Here is a 23168-nt window from a genome sequence, read left to right on the forward strand (position 1 = left end):
AAGGTGCCCTTGTGAACTAACTCAGCACACACTGGAGGATTTGAACTTGGGGCTTTCTGGTCTGTATACATCAGGACCACACTAGCCAGCACACTCACCAACGGAACCACCAGGGGTGCTAACACTAATTGTTAATATTTGTGACAAACCATGTCTCTAGCACAGATTCAAGAAAGCAATCCAGGCTATCTATATAGGTCAGTGAAACAAGTGTATAAGGTTAACTTTAACTGTGGTCCTGCACTTTTGCAGTCTGTTTTGCTCGCATCGCAGACTGCGTGACCGTCAGTAATGATGAACGGGACACACTGGCGGTTTCCACAATCTCGATATCTTTGCAGGTGATACAGGCAATGAGCTTTTCTTGGGAGGCGCTGGAGGCAAAAAAGAACTCATAAGAAATACCACCAAGGACAGCACCAAGGACAGGGCCAATCCAGTACACCTGCAAGAACAATGAATAGAAAGTTCCAATTAACATTATTAGCACTCACTGTTTGATGTGGTGGCATATCTATGCCACAACTTTTTTTAAATATTCGTTCATGGGATGTGGGCATCCCTGGCCCTGGTGGAACCTAAACTGAGTGTCAGTGAGCAGGTTATTGCTGTGTAAGTGCTGCTTGATAGCACTGTCAATGACACCTTCCGTTACTGTGCTGATGATTGAGAGTAGACAGATGGGGTGGTAATTGGCCAGGCTGTATTTGTCCTGCTTCTTGTGGACAGGGCCTGCCTGGACAATTTTCCAAATTGCCAGGTAGATGACAGGTTTGTAGCTGTACTGGAACAGCTTGGCTCGGAGCGCAGCTAGTTCTGGAGCAAAAGTCTTCCGTATGACAATTGGGATGTTATCAGAGCCCATAGCCTTTGCAGTATCCAATGCATTCAGCCGTTTCTTGATATCACGTGGAGTGAATTGAATTGACTGACGACTGGCAACTATGATGCTGGGGACTTCCAGAGGAGGCCAAACTGGATCATCCACTCGGCACTTCTGGCTGAAGTACTTCAGCCTTGTCTTTTGCACTGATGTGCTGGGCTCCCAAATCATTGAGGATGGGGATGTTTGTGGGGCCTCGTCCTCCAGTTAGTTGTTTAATTATCCACCACCATTCACAACTGGATGTGGTAGGTCTGCAGAGCTTTGATGTGATCCATAGGTTGTGGGGTTGTTTAGGTTAACTTAACCTAATAGCTTTGATGACCTTAATAGACGTCATCCTCGAATTGAGGGACAGCCAACAATAAATAACTTTGAGTTCTCGGTTGGTAGCTGTCACTTGAATCCACCTGCTATTGTTAGGATGAATATTGTTCATTTTCAACCAAACTACTGGAATAAGACATTTCATTAATAATCAAATACACCTGCCACTGAACACCTCTACCAATCATAACGTTAGAATCCAGCACTTGCATGGAGGTATGGGCCATAAGAACACAAGCCTCACATTACTGAAGTTGACCTTCATTGGAGGAATGTTTGAAGGATGGTGTTAGACTGCTCCCAATTCCTGTAAATCTCATTCCACAAGCCAGCAAGAGAAATTGACTGTTTTTGGCACTTCTTTAATAACATTGCAAGGAAATAATACCTTAAAAAATAAATACTCCAAACTCTGGAGTAACAGTAACAAAATGGAAACACCATAGGGAGAGAAAAAAAAAAGCAATAAACCTGAAGTCAACAGAAGGGAACTTCAGTGCAAACAGTTTTGAAATCAGAAAAAGGGTGTTCAGTACACAAAACTTTATAGGAGAGCAATATTGGGAGGAGGCACTCTGCACAAGCCCCAGCCAAAAATGCACTTGTTAATTCTGTTGGCAGATCTTCAGCAGACTGACAAATGACAAGGCAAGGGAAGTAAATAATATTTTAAAACGTTATTTGGGTAAGTACCTTATTGAAAGTACCTCTTCCCCAGTATTGCTCTTTAACAAAGACTTTGTTGGGAAAGGCCATTTGGCATTACAAACTTGTCACTTTTTTCAACACCTGTCCCATTGTTCACTTTGTCACCATATCCCTGAGTCTTTTCTCCAAAAACATATCGAGTTCTCTCTTGAACCCATCCATACGGTCTGCTTCAATCACCTTTCTTGGTAAGTTATTCCATAACTTTATTACCCTTTGGGTGAAAATTTTTCACCTTCCAGAATATTCTGCAGAATATTACCCCTTTGAGTATTTAATGGCCATTGTAGTCTTTAATTGTAAATACAGTGACACTGGCCTCATAAATTACTTGCATAGAAACCACTGCTGTAACACAGTCTACCAAACATTTGGTGACAGGCTGGGAATAGCTCCAAGGAATCTCCTGGCAATATTGAGCTAGGAATTAAATTCTTATCTGATTCCAACACGCTTTTAAAAATAATTCTTTCTTCAGGTGCTGACACATGATAGAGTCCAGTTCCAAGTGCTGTGGCAACCTGCCACCACCTTGCCTAAGTAGCCACTCATATCATATGAAGCCAAACAGTAAATGCCGGGAGGTTCCTTAACCATGGACCCATCAAAGTCAAGCCAGTTCTGTCCTCACCTGGTGTCCACACATTTTCACTTTTCAGCAAAGTTCAGTACTTATCAGGAGTGGAAATCCTGAATGATTTTTCTCCTCCTAACAAGTGGGCACTGAGGCAAATTATAGCAGCCCCTCTCCAATTCCAACTCCTCCTTCAGGTACCATGCCCTAAGAGGGTGTTGGTGACCATGGGCTTCCATTGGATCGTTCCATGATTATGCTTGGCAAAGTACTGCAGTATGGCTGACCAGGAAACTCTCCCATTCTTTCCGCCTGCCATCGGGCGTATTGGAAGGATTTACAGGCTGATAATCAACCTGTTTGGCCACATTATAAGAACATTGGAACATAAGAAATAGGTGCAGGAGTAGGCCATTCAGCCCTTTGAGCCCACGCCGCCATTCAATGAGATCATGGCTGATCTTCGAATTCAACATCATTTTCCTGCACTAACCCTGTATCCTTGATGTTTTTAATAAGTAGAAATCTATCAATCTCAGTCTTGGACATACTCAATGACTGAGCCTCCACGGCCCTCTGGGATAGAAAATTCCAAAGATTCACCACCCTCTGAGTGAAGAAATTCCTCCTCATCTCGATCCTAAATGGCCTGCCCCTTATTCTGAGACTGTGTCCCCTGGCTCTAGACCCCCCCCCCCACCCCAACTCCTCCAGCCAGGGGAAACATCCTTCCTGCACCTACCCTGCTGAGCCCTGTAAGCATTTTGTATGTTTGAATGAGATCACTTCTCATTCTTCGAAACTCCAGAGAATAAAGACCCAGTCTGTTCCTCATAGGACAATCCCTCCATCCCAGGAATTAATTTAGTGAACCTTCATTGCACCCCCTCTATGGCAAGTATATCTTTCCTTAGGTAAGGAGACCAAAACTGCACACAATACTCCAGGTGAGGTCTCACCAAAGCTTTACATAATTGCCGTAAGACATCTTTACTCTTATACTCAAATCCCCTTGCAATAAAGGCCATTTGCCTTCTTAATTGCTTGCTGTACCTGTATGTTAGCTTTCAGTGACTCGTCAACAAGGACACCCAACTCCCTTTGAAGTTCAAGCTTCCGAGCCTCCCACCATTTAAGAAATACTCTGTCTTTCTGTTCTTCCTACCTAACCTCATATTTATCCACATTGTATTCCATCTGCCAAATTTTTGCTCACCCACTTATCCTCTCCAAACCCCCTTGAAGCATCTTTGCATCCTTCTCAGAACTCACAGTTCTACCTAGTTTTGTGTCACCTGCAAACTTGGAAATATTACCTTTAATTCCCACATCCAAATCATTGATATAGATGGTGAATAGCTGGGGCCCAAGCACCTTGTGGTACCCCACGAGTCGCAGCCTTCTAACCTGAAAATGACCCATTTATTCCTACTCTCTGTTTTCTATCTGTTAACCAGTTCTCAATGCCAGTATATTCCCCCTAATTCTATGTGGTCTAATTTTGTTTACCAATCTCCTGTATGGGATCTTATCAGAAGCTTTCTGAAAATCTAAATATGCCACATCCACTGGTTCCCCCTTATCTATTCTGCTAGTTACATCCTCAAAAAACTCCAACAGGTTTGTTAAACATGATTTCCCTTTTATATGTTGACTCTGCCCAATCCTGACATTATTTTCTAAGTGTCCTGTTATCATCCTTTATTATAGATTCTAGCATTTTCCCTACGACTGATGTCAGGCTAACAGGTCTGTAGTTCCCCATTTTCTCTCTCCCTCCTTTCTTAAATAATGGAGTTACATTTGCCACCTTCCAATCTGCAGGAACCATTCCAGAGTTTACAGAATTTTGAAAGATGATCACCAATGCATCTACTATCTCTATAGTCTCCTCTTTCAACACTCTAGGATGTAGATCATCAGGTCCAGTGGATTTATCTACTTTAAGAACCATTCATTTTTTTCTAGTACTATTTTTTACTCATATTAATATCTTGCAGTTCCTTGTTTACACTAGTCCCTTGATTCTCCATTATTTCTGGGAGGTTTTTAGTATTTTCCTCTGTGAATACAGACACAAAGTATTTGTTTAGTTTCTCTGTCATTTCCTTATTCTCTGCTTGAAATGGACCCACATTTGTTTTTGCTAATCTTTTCCTTTTTACATACCTATAGAAGCTTTTACAGTCTGTTTTTTATGTTTCTTACTAGTTTACTCTCATATTCTATTTTCCCTTTCTTAATCTTTTCTTGGTCCTCCTTTGCAGAATTCTGAAATGCTCCCAATCCTCAGGTTGACCATCATTTTTGGCAAATTTATATGCCTCTTCCTTTGATCTAATACAATCCTTGATTTGTTTTGTTAGCCTCGGTTGAAACACTTTCCTTGCTGGGTTTTTATACATTAAAGCACAGTATTTTTGTTGTAAACTATGTATTAGTTCTTTAAATGTTAACCATTGCCTGTCTACCGTGGAACCTTTTAACATAGTTTCCTAATCTACCATAGCCAATTTACCCCTAAAACCCTCATAGTTTCCTTTGCTTAGACTTAAGACCTGAGTGTCTGATTGAACTACATTACTTTCAAACTTAATGTAAACTTCTATCATATTATGATCACTCTTTCCTAAAGGCTCCTTTACAACAAGATTATTAATTAGCCCTTTCTCATTACACAATACTGAATCTAAAATAGCCTGTTCCCGAGTTGGTTCTTCAAAGTACTGCTCTAGAAAACCATCTTGCATACGTTCCAAGTATTTGTCCTGCACAACATTAGTACCAATTAGGTTTACCCAGTCTATATGAGCATTGAAAACCCCTATGATTACTGTATTACTCTTGTTATGCGCACCTCTAATTTCTTGATTTATACTATGATTCACATTATCACTGCTGTTTGGTGGCCTATAAACAACTCACACCAATATTTTCTGACCCTTGCTATTTCTTAGTTCCACCCAAACTGATTCTACGTCTTGATCTTTAGAACTAAGATCATCTCTCATGACAGTACTAATGTCCTCTTTAATTAACAGAGCTATCCGATTATCTTTTCCCAGCTTCCTGTCCTTCCTGAATGTCACTTACCCTTAGATATTCGGGTCCCAGCTTTGGTTTCCTTCTAGCCTTGTCTCTGTAATGGCGATCAGGTCATACATATGAATTTCTATTTAAGCTGACAATTCATCTATTTTATTGCGAATGCTGCGGGCATTCAGATACAGAACCCTTAATTCAGATCTTTTGTAAACTCTGGCCCTATCCACTGGCACACTCTTAAGTTTGTAATCACTGTCCCTTCCTGCTATACTCTGATTGTCATACTTTTACAACTACCTTGATCTATTGCCTTGTCATTTCCCTTTAATTTACTAAATCTTCACCTATATGATCCTATCCTCCCCTTTATTTAGTTTAAAACCCTCTCTACTCTCTAGTTATATGGCTCTCTAGAACACTGGTCCCAGCACGGTTCAGGTGAAGTCTGTCCCAATGGTATAGTCCCCACTTTCCCCAGTATTGGGGCCTGTGTCCCACGAACCAGAACCCGCTACTCCCACACCAGTCTTTGAGCCACGCATTCATCTCTCTAATTTTATGTACCCTATGCCAATTAGCACGTGGCTCAGGTAATATACCAGAGGTTATTACCTTTGCGGTTTTGCTTTTTTAATTTAGCACCTAGCTCCTCATACTCTATGCAGAACCCCTTTCCTAGTTCTACCTTTGTCATTGGTACCTACATGAACCATGACAACTGCATCCTCCCCTCTCACTGCAAGTTCCTCTCCAGCCCTGAGCAGATATCCCAAACCCTGGTACCGGGCAGGCAACACAGCCATCTGGACTCTCGCTCTTTGCTGCAGAGAACAATGTCTATCCTCCTGACTATACTGTCCCCTATTACCACTACATTGTTTTTAACTCCCCCCACTTGAAAGGCTTCCTGTACCATGGTGCCATGATCAGCCTGCTCATCCAGACCGCAGACATAAAAATAGGTGGGAAGGCAAGTGGTGGGGATGACTGAAAGAGTCTACAGAGGGATATAGACAGGTTAGGTGAGTGGGCAAAAACTTGGCAGATGGAATATAATGTGGGAAAATGTGAGGTTTTGCACTTTGGCCAGGAAGAATAGAGGAGCTGAATATTATTTAAATGGAGAAAGACTGCAGAAAGCTGCAGCACAGAGGGAATTGGGGGTCCTCATGCATGTATCACAAAAAGCTAGCATACAAGTTCAACAGGTAATAGGTAAGGCAAATGGATTGTTGGCCTTTATTTCAAAGAGAATGAAGTATAAAAATGGGGAAATCGTGCTAAAACTACACAAGGCACTAGTTAGACCACACCTAGAATACTGTGAACAGTTTTGGTCCCCTTATCTAAGGAAAGGTACACTGGCATCGGAGGCAGTCCAGAGAAGGTTCACTAGGTTGATCCCGGGTAGGGAGGGATTTTCTTATGAGGAGAGGTTGAGTAGGTTGGGCCTGTACTCATTGGAGTTTAGAAGAATGAGAGGCGACCTTATTGAAACATATAAGATTCTTAAGGGGCTTGACAGGGTAGATGCTGAGAGGTTGTTTCCCCTTGTGGGACGGTCTAGGACCAGAGGGCATAATCTCAGAGTAAGGGGTCATCCATTTAAAACAGAGATGAGGAGGAATTTCTTCCCTGAGGGTAGTAAATCTGTGGAATTCTTTACTGCAGAGGGTTGTAGAGGCTGGGTCATTAAGTATATTCAAGGCTGAGATACACACAGATTTTTAATCAGTAAGAGAATCAAGGGTTATGTGGAAAAGGCAGGAAAGTGGAATTGAGGATTACCAGATCAGCCATGATCTCATTGAATGGCCGAGCAGACTCGATGGGCCGAATGGCCTACTTCTGCTCCTACATCTGTTGGTCTTATAGCCCTCGCTCTTGTCCGTACAAGCTGCAAGAACCTCAAACTTGTTGGTTAGTTGCAAGGGCTGAGGCTCCTCCAGTCCCACCTTCTCAATCCCCTTACCTGCCTGTCTCACAGTCACATTCTCCTGTCCCTGACCACTGACCAAATCAGATGACACTAACCTAAGGGGTGTGACTGCCTTCTGGAACAAAGTGTCCAGGTAACCTTCCCCCCTCCCTGCTGCGTTGCAATGTCTGCAGCTCGGCCTCCAGCTCAATGACTCTGAGCTGAAGCTCCTCAAGCCGCAGACACTTAGGCCAGAATTTTTGGCTCGGCGAGCGGGGGCGGGGTCCACTCGCTGAGGCGTAAAATGACACGGGGCAACGTCAGGCATGTGTCCCAATGTCACCGCACGTCATTTAGATTTTCAGTTCGGTGGGCACGCAGCTGAGTCGGCTGCACGCCTGCCAAACTGTCAAAGGCCTATTAAGGCCATTTAAAAACTAATTAAACCAACAAACTGAGCTGTCCATCCAACCTTAAGGTTGCCGGGCAGACAACGAGCCCAGGCGGCCTTCGCGTTTTTCATGGAATCTCACCCACGGGTGGGATGAGGTTTCATGAAGTGTTTATAAATTGAATAAAAATTTTTATAAAAATTCATTGACATGTCCCAGCTCATGTGACACTGTCATATGCGGGGATGTGTCTTAAAATTTTTTCTTTTCTTTATTTAGCTTTTTTAAAACTTAAACTAATCTCCCTGAGGCACCTCTGTGCCTCAGGGAGATTTCTGCATGAAAGAGCGCAGGCCCCGACTCAGGGAACCCCCCCCCCCCCCCCCACCGCCCACACAGGGAGTGCTTTCAGGCGCACATCACGCTGGGCAGGCCTTAACTGGCTCACCCATGTAAAATGGCGGCGCTTCCCCAATCGGGTCCACACCCATAAGACCATAAGACATAGGAGCAGAAAATCGGCCATTCGGCCCATCGAGTCTGCTCCGCCATTCAATCATGGCTGATAAGTTTCTCAACCCCATTCTCCCGCCTTTTTCCCGTAACCTTTGATCCCCTTACCAATCAAGAACCTATCTATCTCGGTCTTAAATACATTCAATGACCTGGCCTCCACAGCCTTCTGTGGCAATGAATTCCATAGATTCACCACTCTCTGGCTAAAGAAGTTTCTCCTCATCTCTGTTCTAAAAGGTCTTCCCTTTACTCTGAGGCTGTGCCCTCAGGTCCTAGTCTCTCCTACTAATGGAAACATCTTCCCCACGTCCACTCTATCCAGGCCCGCCCCCGCACAACCCCCCCAATGGGGGGGAAAATTCTCCCCTTACTGAAGATGTGGTTGCCATGGATTGTTGTGGCATCCAGCAGCGCCCACGTGCTACAGCTGTGACACATCACTCATCCTGCCATCTTTATTGTGTTAATTAAATTTATTTTTCCTAATTAATTTATATCTCCCCTCTTCACTGAACTCCCTCACCCAATCACCAAACACTCAGCTTGACACTCTGTGCACTCAAAGCAGCACTCAGTGCAGACCTTAAACACACCTTCCATGGAATCAAGTGCTGAAGTGGGACTTGAACTGGGAGCTTCTGGCCCAGAGGTAGGGACACTACCCTCTGCACCACAAGACCTCCCCCCTCGCCCATTACAAGGCTAAAATCAGCTAATTTAGCACAATCTAGGATTGAACCTAGGATTTCCATGGTGTGTATGATTCAGTACACTGCTGGGGTGTGCATTTATCCTCTTTGTAAACACAGTTGCTTCTCTATCGCTTTTTGAAATAAATTTAAATCAGGCTTAAAACTTCACTTTGTTGAGCAATATTCCATCATTACCACCTAGCATTCAGGGGCTGGCAGATGGTGAAGGCTAGGGATTGAAACACCAGGGTTCATTTTTCAGCCACTAGCACAGAACAAGCATAAGATGGGTTAAAAATAACTTATCACCCCACCAGCCTCCGCATTCAAAGGATCATCCTCCACCATTTCCGCCAACTCCAGCATGATGCCACCACCAAACACATCTTCCCTTCACCCCCCCCTGGCAGCATTCCGTAGGGATCGTTCCCTCCGTGACACCCTGGTCCACCCCTCCATCACCCCCTACTCCTCAACCCCCTCCTACGGCACCTCCCCATGCGAACGCAAGATATGCAACACCTGCCCCTTCACTTCCTCTCTCCTCACCGTCCAAGGGCCCAAACACTCCTTTCAAGTGAAGCAGCATTTCACTTGCACTTCCCTCAACTTAGTCTACTGCATTCATTGCTCCCAATGCGGTTTCCTCTACATTGGAGAGACCAAACGCAGACTGGGTGACCGCAAGCATCACCCAGACCTCCCTGTCGCTTGCCATTTTAACACTCCACCCTGCTCTCTTGCCCACATGTCTGTCCTTGGCTTGCTGCATTGTTCCAGTGAAGCTCAACGCAAACTGGAGGAACAGCACCTCATCTTCCGACTAGGCACTTTACAGCCTTCCGGACTGAATATTGAGTTCAACAATTTTAGATCTTGAACTCCATCCCCATCCCCACCCCCTTTCCGTTTCTTCCCCCTCCTTTTTGTTTTTTCCAATAATTTATATAGATTTTTCTTTTCCCACCTATTTCCATTATTTTTAAATGTATTCCACCCATCATTTATCTATACCTTTTATGCCCTTTTAGTCTTATTTCACCCCACCCCCACTTGAGCTATCTATACCTTGCTTGTCCTGCTATCCATTCTTAATTAGCACATTCTTTTAGATAATATCACCACCTTCAACACCCCTTTGTTCTTTTGTCTGTGATATCTTTTGGTTATCTCTCCTATCACTGCTTGCTTGTCCCAACAACCCCCCGCTCTACCCCCCCTCCCCTTAAACCAGCTTATATTTCAACCCTCTCCTATTTTTACTTAGTTCTGTTGAAGGGTCATGAGGACTCGAAACGTCAACTGTACTCTTCTCCGCCGATGCTGCCAGACCTGCTGAGTTTTTCCAGGTATTTCTGTTTCTGTTTTTGTTAAGCATAAGATGGGATCGATTTGTGTTGCATTCAATCTTCCAGACGGCTTGAAGTGTTCTGATATAAAACGTACGCAAACTTCATAGAAGCCCTGATTGCTGTGTAAATTAAGAGTATTTACCTGATTAAATGATTAGATTTTTTTGCATCAGGAATGTTTTAAGCGCTTGGTTCACCATTATAAAATGGATGACAAAGGGCAGACATATCTGGCCCTTGGAAAACTGAGTATTTAAAAAGTGTGTTGCTGGATTTTGATCTCTGGAATTTTATTTGCTGTACTTTGCACTATTGCATTTTCATTTTCTCAATTTTCTAACCCTGGAGTTTTGCTTGCTGCATTTTACTTGCTGTGTTTTCAATATCTGCATTTTGCTCTTTGCATTTTACTTTCTGCGTTTTTGCTTTTCCGCGCTTTTGCTTTTCTGCACTTGCCATCTTCCTGGATTTTTAATCGCTGCATTTTGCATTTCTGTATTCTTGCTTTCAGGATTTTTGTCTGTGTGGGCATTGCTGGTAAAGCTCATTCCCCAGTTGTCCTTAGAATATGATGGTGGAACTTCTATTTGATACAAATTGCTCGGTCGCTCGAGGGCTGTTTAAGAGTCAACCATGTTGATGTGGGACTGGAGTCACATTTAGGCCAGAATAGCTGAGGATGGCAGCTTTCCGTACCCTAAAGGACATTTGTGAACCAGTTGGATTTTTAGGACAATCCAACAGCTTCATGGTCACCTTTACTGGGTGAAAATCCTGGAATTCCCTCACTGACAGCACTGTGGATGTACCTACACCACATGGACTGCAGCGGTTCAAGAAGGCAGCTCACCCCCACCTTCTCAAGGGCAACTAGGGATGGGCAATAAATGCTGGACAAGGCAGCGGCACCCATATCCTGTGAATGAATAAAAAAAAACCAGCCTTTTACTTCCAGTTTTCCTAAACTGAATTTAAATTCTCAAACAGCCATGGTGGGATCTGAACTCACATTTTCCAGATTATTAGCCCAGACCTCTGGGTTACTAGTCCAGTAACATAACCATGACAGTGAAATACCCATTAACTAGTTCATTTAAGTGTACAACTCACAATGCACAGTTTCCACTTGGCTATTATGGGACACAGCAAATCCATCATTTTGTGTCTTAGCACTTCCTCTACCTCAGAAACAGTGGATTGGCAGCGCAGCCATCCTGAATTAAATATTTGAAATCCACTTTTCTGTGCCAAATATATCTCAGAAATAAAGATAAAGGAATATTTTTATAGCAACACTTGAGGATGCAGCCACCAACAGGCTTATCGCACAGAATTTCTTTAACCACATGAGCAGAGCTTTTCTTTTTACATTTCTCTTGAAAAATATAATTGCTAGCTTGTATTAAAACAGCTGTGATGCAATGACCACAGGGCTCCAGTGAAGACATTTACAGATGAAAATGAATATGAATATGAAGTGGGCATTGAAAACCTTTGTTTTACCCAGTGATGCTCCCAGAATCCGGTGATTATCGCTGGTCCAAGAGATCTTGCGGGATTCAGGCTGCCTCCTGAAAACTTACCCTACAGAAAACAAGCACAGAAATCAGTGAACCCTGCTAGTTTCCATGGAGCTAAAGGGACCAAGAACTTATGCTCCTGTCACAGCGCTTTGCCTGGCCCCAATGCATGCCACCATTCGGATGCACGTTCCTGAGGAGTGCCTGTCCATAACAGACAGTCTTAGGGACTGCCTGCTTGCAGCCCCTGAGTCACACTTTCACTTTTAGTGATTGCACAGGAAACACAGATAAAGCCCAGGACTGTTCCGATACTTAAAGAACAAACATAATATGTTTAATCACCTTAGAACTCTAAGTATTTTAAAGGAAATTTACCTGTGCTTTTCAATCATCCCTCACCAGCTTGTTTTAAGCTTTAAAAATGTTGGTTAATTGAAAATATTTTTTGTAGAGTTCCACAGATTTAGAAGGACAGCTTCTACCATACAAATGTGACATTTTTCATTTCCTTTAACCCATTCTTGTGGCATCCCAGCATAACTTGGAGACAATTTTGTGTTGTGGGCTCATTGCATACTCAGACCTAGATTGAGATACCCCAAACTGATTTCATGTGGCCCTTGCTACTGAGCTAGCATTGAGTTAGGTGAATGCACAGTGTATGAACCTCTTTCACCATATAGTGCCCTTTAAGGCAGAGTTAGGTATCAAACCATATCTTCTGTCTGCTCAGTCTTGAATTGTCCTATGGTTCCATTGGATACTTACAGCTAATGTGCTGAACTTAAGAGTTGGCTTCTAAAAGCACAAAATAATGGGACCTACTTATGACTATTGCATTGAAAATTGGTCTAGTGTGTAGTGAGAACTCATTTCCCTCTGTCATTCACTATGGAGGAAACTTTTATGTGCATGCACAGTAACACTGTTTAAGCAACAGACATTTGTGCTTCTTACCGATGCCAGGATTCCTGCTGTCAGACTGAACGCTATTGCCAGACTACCAGATTCTCCCACTTCCCTACGCCGATGATCATCCACGGCAAATATAGTGAAAACCAGCTGGAATGTGGCAAAAATCTCCATTGCAAGTGCTTGGCCAGCATTTCCATCTTTGTTGATCTGCCCAGAAACACATGAAATCATATAAGATTGAGACTCCCAGGATACATAAAGGAAACCATGTCTGTATGATGATTGAGACTGTGTATTTAAATGTTTTGCATAGATTTCATCTATTATACAATCACAATCAAAGAAATGCATAAATGTTCCTGAAAGTGCAAGTGTACACAGTTTAGATAAAGCCATAAAAAAGTGAATTTTCCTTTTTGGTTTTAAGTATGGTATAGAGTACAAGAGTAAAGAGGCAATGATAAGTTTGCCCAACGCTTTGGTTAGGCCATAATTGAAAGGACTGTGTGAGATTTTGTGCACCCCAAAGTTGAAAGGGCATTAAAGCCAAAATGAGCGTTCAGCAAATACTCCCTTGGATGATGGCAGGGTTGAAATGAAAGTTATGAAAAGAGACTTGAGATACTGGGAATATTTCTGCTGGAGCAGAAAAAGTGAAGAGGAGATTTATTGGACTTTTTTTTAAACTATGAAGGGTTTTGATACAGTGAATAAGGAAAAATGTTTTCCTCTGCTTGGGGAATCAGTGCTGAGGGACCTTCAATTTAAAATTGTCATCGAGACAGTGAGGAGAGAGGTTGGGAGAAATTTCTTTATGTAGAGAGTTGTTGGGACATTGAATGCTTTGGCACTTGGAATAGTTGAGGCAGAGATTATTGGATCTCTTAAATGAAAGGTTGATCATCTTTGAATCAGAAGATGATTCAAGGCAACAGGGAGAAAGTGGACAAGGGGATTTTTTTTTTGGTTTCTGTTTCAGGCATGATGAGCCGAACTACGTGTTTCTGTGCTGCACACTTCCATGGTTTGAAAATAAAAGAAGTCCCAGCACAGATTTGGGGCATACCACTACTCACACCCCAATAACATGAAAAGCAACAATTTACCCCAATTCTTTCTCCCCATGACATTTATTAATTCATGGGGCCAAGGGGTCAATTTTTGTCTTCATTGCCTTGGTGGTAATCTGGTGGGGCAGATTCCACTCTTTATTGAGCCCATGGCTGGGATTGTCCGTGCCCACTGGCATCGGGCATGTTTGGTGGCGTGAATGGACAATATGGCAAGAAGGCCAAAAATTGGTTTCACAACGTTGTGAAACCAGTTTGCAACTGTCCACTCTGCCCACTGATGGTGGGCTGCATTCCCTGCCATCGGATGTCGGGAACCTCATTGTTATACATCAGCATATCATTATAAGGCCAGCCCACTGGAATCATTCCCACCCCCCACCCCTCCCTCAGCTGGAAAACACGCCGGGGTAGAACGTGTCTTGACAACTGTGACGTGCAGAAGTCGGGACTTACCGCCAGGGCCTTGCTCACATCGCGGACATCCGAGGGACAGAAGATGCTGGAGCCCGACAGCAATGGGATCCTGGAGTACCATCCATGTCATGCTGGGTGGATTCTCATGGATATGGCTCTGCTGCGAAGCAGCTCATAGAAGTTGGAAAGTCACCGTTGATGCTCACAACGGATGATGGTCGAGGGGGTGGGGGGAGGAAGGTTTATGATTGACTGGGAGAGGAAGAGATGCCGGGGTGGGGTGAGGTTAGGAGGGGTGAATAAAGGTTTTGGGGAGGTGAGGTTGGGAGGGGGGTATATGAAGGTGTCGGGGGGGTAAGTTTTGGGGGGGGAATGAAGGTGTCAGGTGAGGTTGGGAGGGGGGAATGAAGTTGTCGGAGGGGGTGAGGTTGGGGGAGAATGAAGGTGTCGGGGGGTGAGGTTGGAGGGGGAATGAAGGTGTTGGGGGCTAAGGTTGGGAGGGAGTATTGGGGGAGGAAGGAGTGCAGAGTGGGGAGGCAGTCTGGGAGGAGGAAGGAGTGCAGAGAGGGGAAGGAGTCTAGGGGGAGGAAGGAGTGTGGAGAGGGGAGGGGAGGGAGTCCGGGAGGAGGAAGGAGTGCAGAGAGGGGAGAGAATAAGGGTGGAGGAAGAGGTAAGGCTGGAGAAAGGAGTTGGGAGGGGGGGGAAGGACTAAGGGTGGCAGAAGACGGGGGGGGGATTGGGAGGACTAAATGGGGCAGAAGGGCTTTCAGGGGGGAAGGGGTCTGGAAGGGGGAAGGGGTCCGGAGGGCAGAATGTCCAAGTGAACGTGCAAGGGATGGGTCCACGTCTGCCTCCTTGGGAGCGAACTGAGTGTGGTATGAGGAAATGGTGAGAATGACTGAGTACAGAGTGAGGCGATAGGGTGGGAGGATGAGGGTTCGATGGTAGCAGTAGAAGGGACGGCGAGAGCAGCTGGTGAAGATTCGGAGGCAGACATGGACCCTGGGGGTGGGAAGGAGGAGGTTGGGGAGGTGAATGTGGATGGGGGTGGGATTTTTGGGCAGGAAGGGTACGTGTAAGTTCATCTGTACATCCCCAAAGGAAAAGGTTTGTGGTTGGAAGGTCATGGAGGGGAGGTGAAAGGTGATGCCAGAGGGTTCAACTGTGATGGGGGTAGGGAAATGGGTGACTCGGGGAGGGGAAAAGACGGGGGAGTGCACGAAATACCGAATCTAGACCATGCTGGTTAAATCGAGAGTGAAACGACGGTCGTGGTGGGTGAGATCAGGTGCTGCGTGGGAGTGTGATCAGTGGGTGGGCAGAGATGCAGGTCAGCTCAGATGGTCAACTGAAAGTGAACCCCAGCAGGCAGCATTGAAAATGCTCAGGACACTGCGGCGAGTGTGAAATGTGAAGGATCCGCATGTGTGGGAGAGTACTTGCATGAGGCTCTGAAAGGCCCTGTCACGCGCACGCACGCACACTTCTCCCTCCAGAATCACTCATGGGCCAGCTTCTCCCTCTGCAGTGACAGAGGACGAGGTTGAGGGGTTCACAGGCAAAGGGGACTCAGAGAGAGAGGACAGCCTCTGAGATTCCTGGGTGGATGACCCAGGGGTGTCCAGCTGCTGCTCCTCCTCCCTTCGGGTGCCCGGGGGTCCCAGCCTGACTCCTTGAGGGGAAGGAGCACCTGGGGGGACGTTGAGGTGCCCTGTTTCCCTCTCTCGTTGCCACTGCAGGAACTTACCCATGGCTCCTGTGATGGAGTGCAGGTCTGCACACATCTCCGCGTTCTGCTGGACCAGGGTCTCCATGGCATCCGCCATCCTCCCCATGGAGACCTCCATACATGCACACATGGGCACCACTTCATCAGAGAGCAGGCAGACGCATTCCTCCAACTCACGTGCCACTCTGCTGAGGGCATCCAACAGCTCTGCGTGATGTTCCCATGCCTTCTGCTGACTCTCCAGGATGAGTTGGAAGACCAAATCTAGAGGTTCGTCATCTGACTCAAACCTCACAGATGCCTCTTCCCCAGCAGTCCTCTGAGTACCGTGGATCTCGCATGAACCAGCCTCTTGCTGCTGCGGACATGCGGCCGTGCAGCGACCACCAGACTGTGAACCCGAGCCTGCCCTAGATCTAGGTCCCACCGAGGTGTGTGTCTCTGCGCTGGTGGAGGGTGTGGGTAAGCGCTGTGACGGGTCTTCCAGGCTGCTTATTTCCAGCTCTTCAATGGAGGAGGTGTCCTCTTGGCTGGAGGTGAGGATGTGGATGGAGCTGAAGGACTGGCTGGTTGAGGGTGTCGGTCGCTTGGCAGAGCTCCCTGTGAACCAAAGTGGAGATAAGTAGCGCATGGCAGCAGGGTCTAAAGCAGGAGAGAGACACTCACAGTTACGTTGAGAGAGGGACGATGTGGTGCAGGATCCTTACGAGGGTGTTTGCTGCCGATCTCACCGTCACCGCAGGCACGGTCCACGTCCTCACCAGTCAGCGCGATGGCTCACTCCTCAAAGTGAGTGAGGGGCCTAATGTGGGCCACTCCACCCCCAGTCTGGGACCTCTCCCTGCTGTTGTGAGCCAGCTTCTCCTGTATGAAAACAGATGGAGATAGTGTGAGCAGGACATATGGCACTGCAAGGAATGCTTGTGAGGCGAGTGGAGACATGGATAGGATGAGGACACGAGCTCGAGAGGATATGAGTCTGATGGAGATGTGAGGGTATGTGTGAGAGTTAGTGGTGTTGTCCCTTGAGGTGTGAGATCCCTGTGGATTTGTGATGGGTTTGTGAGTGTGTGAGTTGAGAGTGATGAGGGGAGTGAATTGCCGGAACAGATGAGACCATTCATCCTTTTTCGGCACTGGGTGGCTGTCCTCTTTTGCAGGGATTTGGCACTGACCACTGCTGCCACCGCCTCCCAAGCCGGATTAGTGAGATTGCTGCCCATCCTGTGGCCAGAGTGAAGGTACAGGACATCACGGTGAGCCTCCACTGCGTCTAAAAGACGCTCGAGGGACACGTCATAAAACTCGGGGGCTGCAGCCTTTTGGCTTATCAGGGCCATGTCTTCTTTGCAGCAGCCGTGGGCTGGAAGCACTGAGAGGTGTGCACGTGGCTAAACTTTAAATATGGTGCCCGGCATGATGAAGCGGCAAGGTGATGGCGTGGCAGACGAATGGGAGCCCACCCGCCATCGAAAGGCATGTTTCCCAGGAATGCATAATTAATGCGGCAGGTTTGGGACAATACGGCGTGAGAAGCCGCCATTGTGGCCGGTACACGCTACCGCACTTAGCGCAAATCTGGGACGATTCTGCTCTATATACTATAAGATATATATAAATTATGGGTGCTCTCACCAATTTATCTCTTCGCGTCCTGTTTAATATGTAGCCAAGTGCCAGAGTTTGAATTGGCCTTTTCCCAGCTTAATCAGCTGTAATTATGCATTTAACAATTAACCACCAGTCCCTCAGTTCCAAGTTCACTTACAGGTTTAAACCAGTTGCTGGTTTCTGTGAGTTAACAACTAAAAGGTAATCAACATCTAAACTGAACTCGTGTTCAAAACCAAACTCCCGCATTGAGTCAATCTCACTTTTTGCTCCTCACTTGAGTAAATTCATGTTAAATGACTGCTTTTAAATTGTTTAGTGTCACTGGGGACTGGTTTTGATGGTAGATTTTGTTTGTATAATTGAAGATTGAGGGCATATTTTCCCAGGGATTTTCCTGGAGTATATCGCTGCTCCTCTTTGCTGCTTAAATGTGCATAATGAACATTAGTGAGGGCAACAAATCAGAGCGATTGGCGCTGCCATTTTCTTATTTGGAGAGTGTATTAAATTAAAGCGTAAGAGAGTAGATTGGAAACTTTAATCTAATTTTATCTTTATCTTTAATCTTTTATCTTTGATCTATTGGAAACTTGAATCTAAAGGAAGCTTATAGGAGAGGAGAGGAGGGGGAATGAGTAGAGAAAACGTGACATGAAAATATTTAATTGAAGACTGGGGCTGAGGAAGAACAGGTAGAAAAACCACTTGGAGGAAGTTTAATGGAAGGAAATCAGGGACCCAAGACCTTGACTGTTAATGTAGTTTACAAGGGCACAGTAGTACAGTGGTTATGGCACTAGACTATTTAACCCAGAGATTGCAAATTCAATGTAGTAAATTGGGAATTGAATAAATCTAGTACTTTGTGGGAAAATGACTATGAAAGTTGCCATACTCAGTTCTGTTGAAGGGTCATGAGGACTCGAAACGTCAACTCTTTTCTTCTCCACCGATGCTGCCAAACCTGCTGAGTTTCTCCAGGTAATTCTGTTTTTGTTATGAAAGTTGCCAGATTGGTGCTGCAATCCTCATGGTTCACAAGTGCCCTTCAGGAAAGGAACCTGTCTGGCTTGCATGTGACTGTAGTCCTTAGGACATGATTGACTCTTAATACCTATTGAATTGGCCTGAAGGCTTTCCATCTTCATAGGAATAGGCATTAAAAGCAGCCACCTCCCAAAAAACAAAGTTTTGTTTGCAACAACCCTGGTGAATTGATTTTTTTGTGTGTCTTATTGTTTGGTTTCCATTCTCCATTTTGGGAAAATTCATCTCTATTGGAAATCAACAGGAAAATATTATAGGAAACGCAGTAACAGAAATGGACTCACCATGTTGACTAAATGCCTTGATGTTGACTTGATTGGCAATGACATGTAGATTATCCCTGATCCAATCACAGCTCCAAGACACTGAGCCAAAAGATAGGACACAAACTGGAGGAAATCCAGTTTCCTGGTGCACAAGAATGCGAGTGTGACAGCTGGGTTTACCTGGGCACCGCTAATCTCTCCAAAACAGTGGATCAGGCTGACAGCAGAAAATCCAGCAGCTACAGCCACCTGCATCAGTACTGGAACTCCATCTTCCTGTCCAGGGGCAGAAGCACCCAAAATAACTGAGACCAAGACCAGGGAACCAACCAGCTCTGCTAAGACTGAACGCCAGAACCTGCGACTCCTCAACTCCTAAGACAAAGAAAGACAGTCTCACTGTGGAAATTCTTTTCCCTTTTAGATTTTATTTCCTTGCAAACTTTATGTAGAATTATATAGAATTTTACAGCACAGAAACAGGACATCCGGTCAAACTGGTCTGTGGCTGTGTTTAAGCTCCACCCCAGCCTCCTTCCACCCTTTTTCATCTAGCCCTATCTGCATAATCTCTATTCCTTCCACCCAAATGTTCACCAAGCTTCCCCTTAAAGACAAACGGATCTTCATTTAGCCACAAGGATGACATTTCAGCTAATTTCAACACTCATTCCATTGACTTCCGCTGCTATTGCTATCATTACTTATAGATTATCTTGCCCTCTCCCATTGCCCCACCAAAAACACAAACTTTCTGTTATTAGCAGTGAGTTTCACACTTCCTTACAAGAGTGATTTTGAATGGATTCCTGAATGAGGACTCCGGCCTTCCTCACAAAAAATATTTTATATATCTCGTGAAGCCTGCAGGTTTTTTCACAAGAATGCAGCCCAGACCCGAGACCCCCACATAAATGTTCTATAGATACCAGATGATGTCTTAAGGGCCCTAGTGGACAAATCCTGGATTTCTATGCGTGGATAGCCCTAAGAATGATGTTAACTCCAAGCTTCTTGTAATGGTCTTTCTGCTCGAACATGCATGTTTTTGATCAGTAAATTGTTGATGTTATCTTGCAAGATAAGTGAAATCTTTGGATAGTTGATATTTTAGTTAAGAAATGGCTTAAAGGTATTACACACAAACTTACAGGGAAACATTTCAATTCTGGTCTTGTACAATCCAACATTTTGGTTTGGTTCTCTGTTCACCTAGGTGCTTAAGCAATTCACATCAGCCAGTGATGTTCTGTTTCTATCTTTTTTTCCTCTTTCTATGTCACTTTCTGTCTTTTTCTCTCTTTCCTGAAGAGTCTATACCAGCAGCAAGATGACTTGCCCATCATGCCAGTAGACACTTATGGTTATAGTGTCCGTGAGTTATCATTACACCACTGAGATAAATCAGAAAGATTGTGCAATATAAATTGTCTGCCTGTCAGACAGAAAAATGGTTGGATTATAAAATAGGCAGCTGATTCGCTATCCCCAAAATGAATTTATATCCCTGGGTTTCTACTTTTTACTTTGTTCTTTCTATCACTCCCTTGTTCTGTCTATCTTTCTCTTCACATCTTTACAAATTTGATTTGTTCTCTCCATCTTTCTATTTCTCTCTCTGCTTCACTTCTTTCTATCTACATTACAAACATCATGAAAGGCAATGTCATTACACATGTAACACAGAACCATTTTACAGAAGACATACACAGATTGATTAGACAGGTTTTATATCTGCTTTAAGCACTACACAGGGAAATAGCAGATTCTCCATTATCAGTACAGACCTTCAAGCTCTCACTGTCCCATGTTGAGGTTTATGTAACTTACTATGTATACCGATTACTACTATGACTGAATTCCAGTCTGTCAGCTCAGTAGCAATGATGGGGTCAAGATTAAACAATGAAAAGTAAACCTCTTAAGCTATCCTATAGGAGCTACGTACCATCTGTACAATTACAGAATTTTTACAGGATATGTGCACCATTTATGCCACTTCTGCATCCATCTGAGAACTTGGAAAATGAATGCCAGCCTCTCCATCATTAAAATATCTAATTCAGTAACTAAATATTAGCTCTGCTAAGCTGGACATGTCAGTTGATCTATTTACTGGAGAGAACAATGAAAATACAAAGAAAATTGAGTTGTTTTACCCAATTACACAGTACAAAAGGATAAAGTATACATTATATTAACCTTGTAAAAAAACTCAAACTAACTGATGTATGAATTGTTAACCATTAAATTTATATGCATCGTATTCATTTACACATCTATCACTTCTGCCAATCCTTTTGTGTTTTACTGCCTCTGAGTTACTTCTTTATATCCATTTAAGTCAGATTTAATTGTTAATTAAATTTAATTGTTAATTTGTCACATTTAATGTAAGTTTCAACATCCATCCATTGTTTTTTGTTTATCTATGTCCTTTCACAATGCTACACATTCTGCTACTTCTCTCTCCTGCAACCTATCTGCCTGTATTTATTCATCATTTTAGCCTTTCAAGCTAAAGTATCTAATTTTAGTTGTCTTTTGATTCACCTATTCATGTCGCTCCACTACCCTCTATCGATCTATTTTTCCCCCTTTTTTTTAATCTGCCACACTAAAACAAATCTCTGGATAGTTCAAAGATGCATGCTTAAAAGCTGTAACCTGCAGAAAAACAGTGAACACTTCAAATCACTTGTTAAAATAAGCTTGAACAAGATCATTTAGTATTCTATGATGAACAAACTATAAGCAAACACTAACTGCCATCAAGCCGCTAATATTGACTGATTAGGTGGGGAAAATTAAACCCCTTTCCTTACCTCTCGGAAGGACATGTTGAGTGCCAAGGAGAGATGCTTCTGGTGACTGATCTCACTCCAGAATATGTTTTCTGAGCTGTGTCTTTTAACAGAACCACAAGGGATCCTCAAAGAGCTCAAGAGTAATAGACACAAACTGGCAGGCCTATTGCTCTCAAAGGAAACAAATTAATCCATTTAATTTTCCAACCAACTTCCTCCTCCTCTGTCTGTAGCAGCCTTCCGTGTTGTAAGACGATGGCTTGTGCTGTGTTGGTCAATTCTGTTAAATTTCACCTAGTGTGGCTGAGGAGCTCCACTCCGACACAGCAGTCTCTGCCACATTTGCTGCAAGGAAGACAGTGGTCTGAGAAGGTGCAGAATTTGCTAGCCTCTGGTTTCTCTGGGCCATCTTCTCAGCCAGCTGAGCTTTTTGATTCTGTTCACCTCTTCCAATGCCCTTCTAAACAGACAACCTTCGGAGGTCACGGCTGTCAGTTCCTCAGGGTAGTGTCCTCGGCCCAACCATCTTCAGCTGCTTCATCAATGACCTTCCTTCCACCATAAGGTCAGAAGTGGGGATGTTCGCTGATGATTGCACAATGTTCAGCATCATTTGCGACTCCTCAGACACTGAAGCAATCCACGTCCAAATGTAGCAAGACCTGGACAATATCCAGGCTTGGGCTGACAAGCGGCAAGTAACATTCATGCCACACAAGTGTCAGGGAATGACCATCTCCAACAAGAGAGAATCCATCCATTGCCCCTTGATGTTCAATGGCATTACCATCACTGAATCCCCCACTATCAACATCCTGAGGGTTACCCATTGACCAGAAACTGAACTGGGCTAGTCATATAAATACAGTGGCTACAAGAGCAGGTCAGAGACTAGGAACCGTACGATGAGTAACCCACCTCCTGACTCCCCAAAGCCTGTCCACCATCTACAAGGCACAAGTCAGGAATGTGATGGAATACTCCCCACTTGCCTGGATGATTGCAGCTCCCACAACACTCAAGAAGCTTGACACCATCCAGGACAAAGCAGCCCACTTGATTGGCACCCCATCCACAAACATTCACTCCCTCCACTACCGATGCACAGTGGCATTGCAGGAAATCACCAAGGCTCCTTCAACAGCACCTTCCAAACCCACGACCACTACCGTCTAGAAGGACAAGGGCAGCAGTCAGATGGGAACACCACCATCTGGAAGTTCCCCTCCAAGTCACTCACCATCCTGATTTGGAAATATATCGCCGTTCCTTCACTGTCGCTGGGTCAAAATCCTGGAACTCCATCCCTAACAGCATTGTGGGTGTACCTACACCACATGGACTGCAGCGGTTCAAGAAGGCAGCTCACCACC

The 23168-nt window shown here is 44.5% G+C and overlaps 1 protein-coding gene across 1 annotated transcript; it reads right to left on the minus strand.

Annotated features, from left to right (window-relative positions):
* Positions 1–226: 226 nt before the first annotated feature.
* LOC144672713 (aquaporin-4) lies at positions 227–21828 on the minus strand. Its single transcript, XM_078534651.1, has 5 exons — positions 21814–21828; positions 19007–19363; positions 12888–13052; positions 11911–11991; positions 227–445 (listed from the first exon to the last, which is right to left on the minus strand). Exons 1-5 carry the CDS (start codon positions 21826–21828, stop codon positions 227–229), a joined length of 837 nt encoding a protein of 278 aa, XP_078390777.1.
* Between the last annotated feature and the right edge of the window lie 1340 nt (positions 21829–23168).

Source organism: Cetorhinus maximus, chromosome X (assembly GCF_964194155.1).
Source record: "Cetorhinus maximus chromosome X, sCetMax3.hap1.1, whole genome shotgun sequence".
Lineage (NCBI taxonomy): Eukaryota > Metazoa > Chordata > Chondrichthyes > Lamniformes > Cetorhinidae > Cetorhinus > Cetorhinus maximus.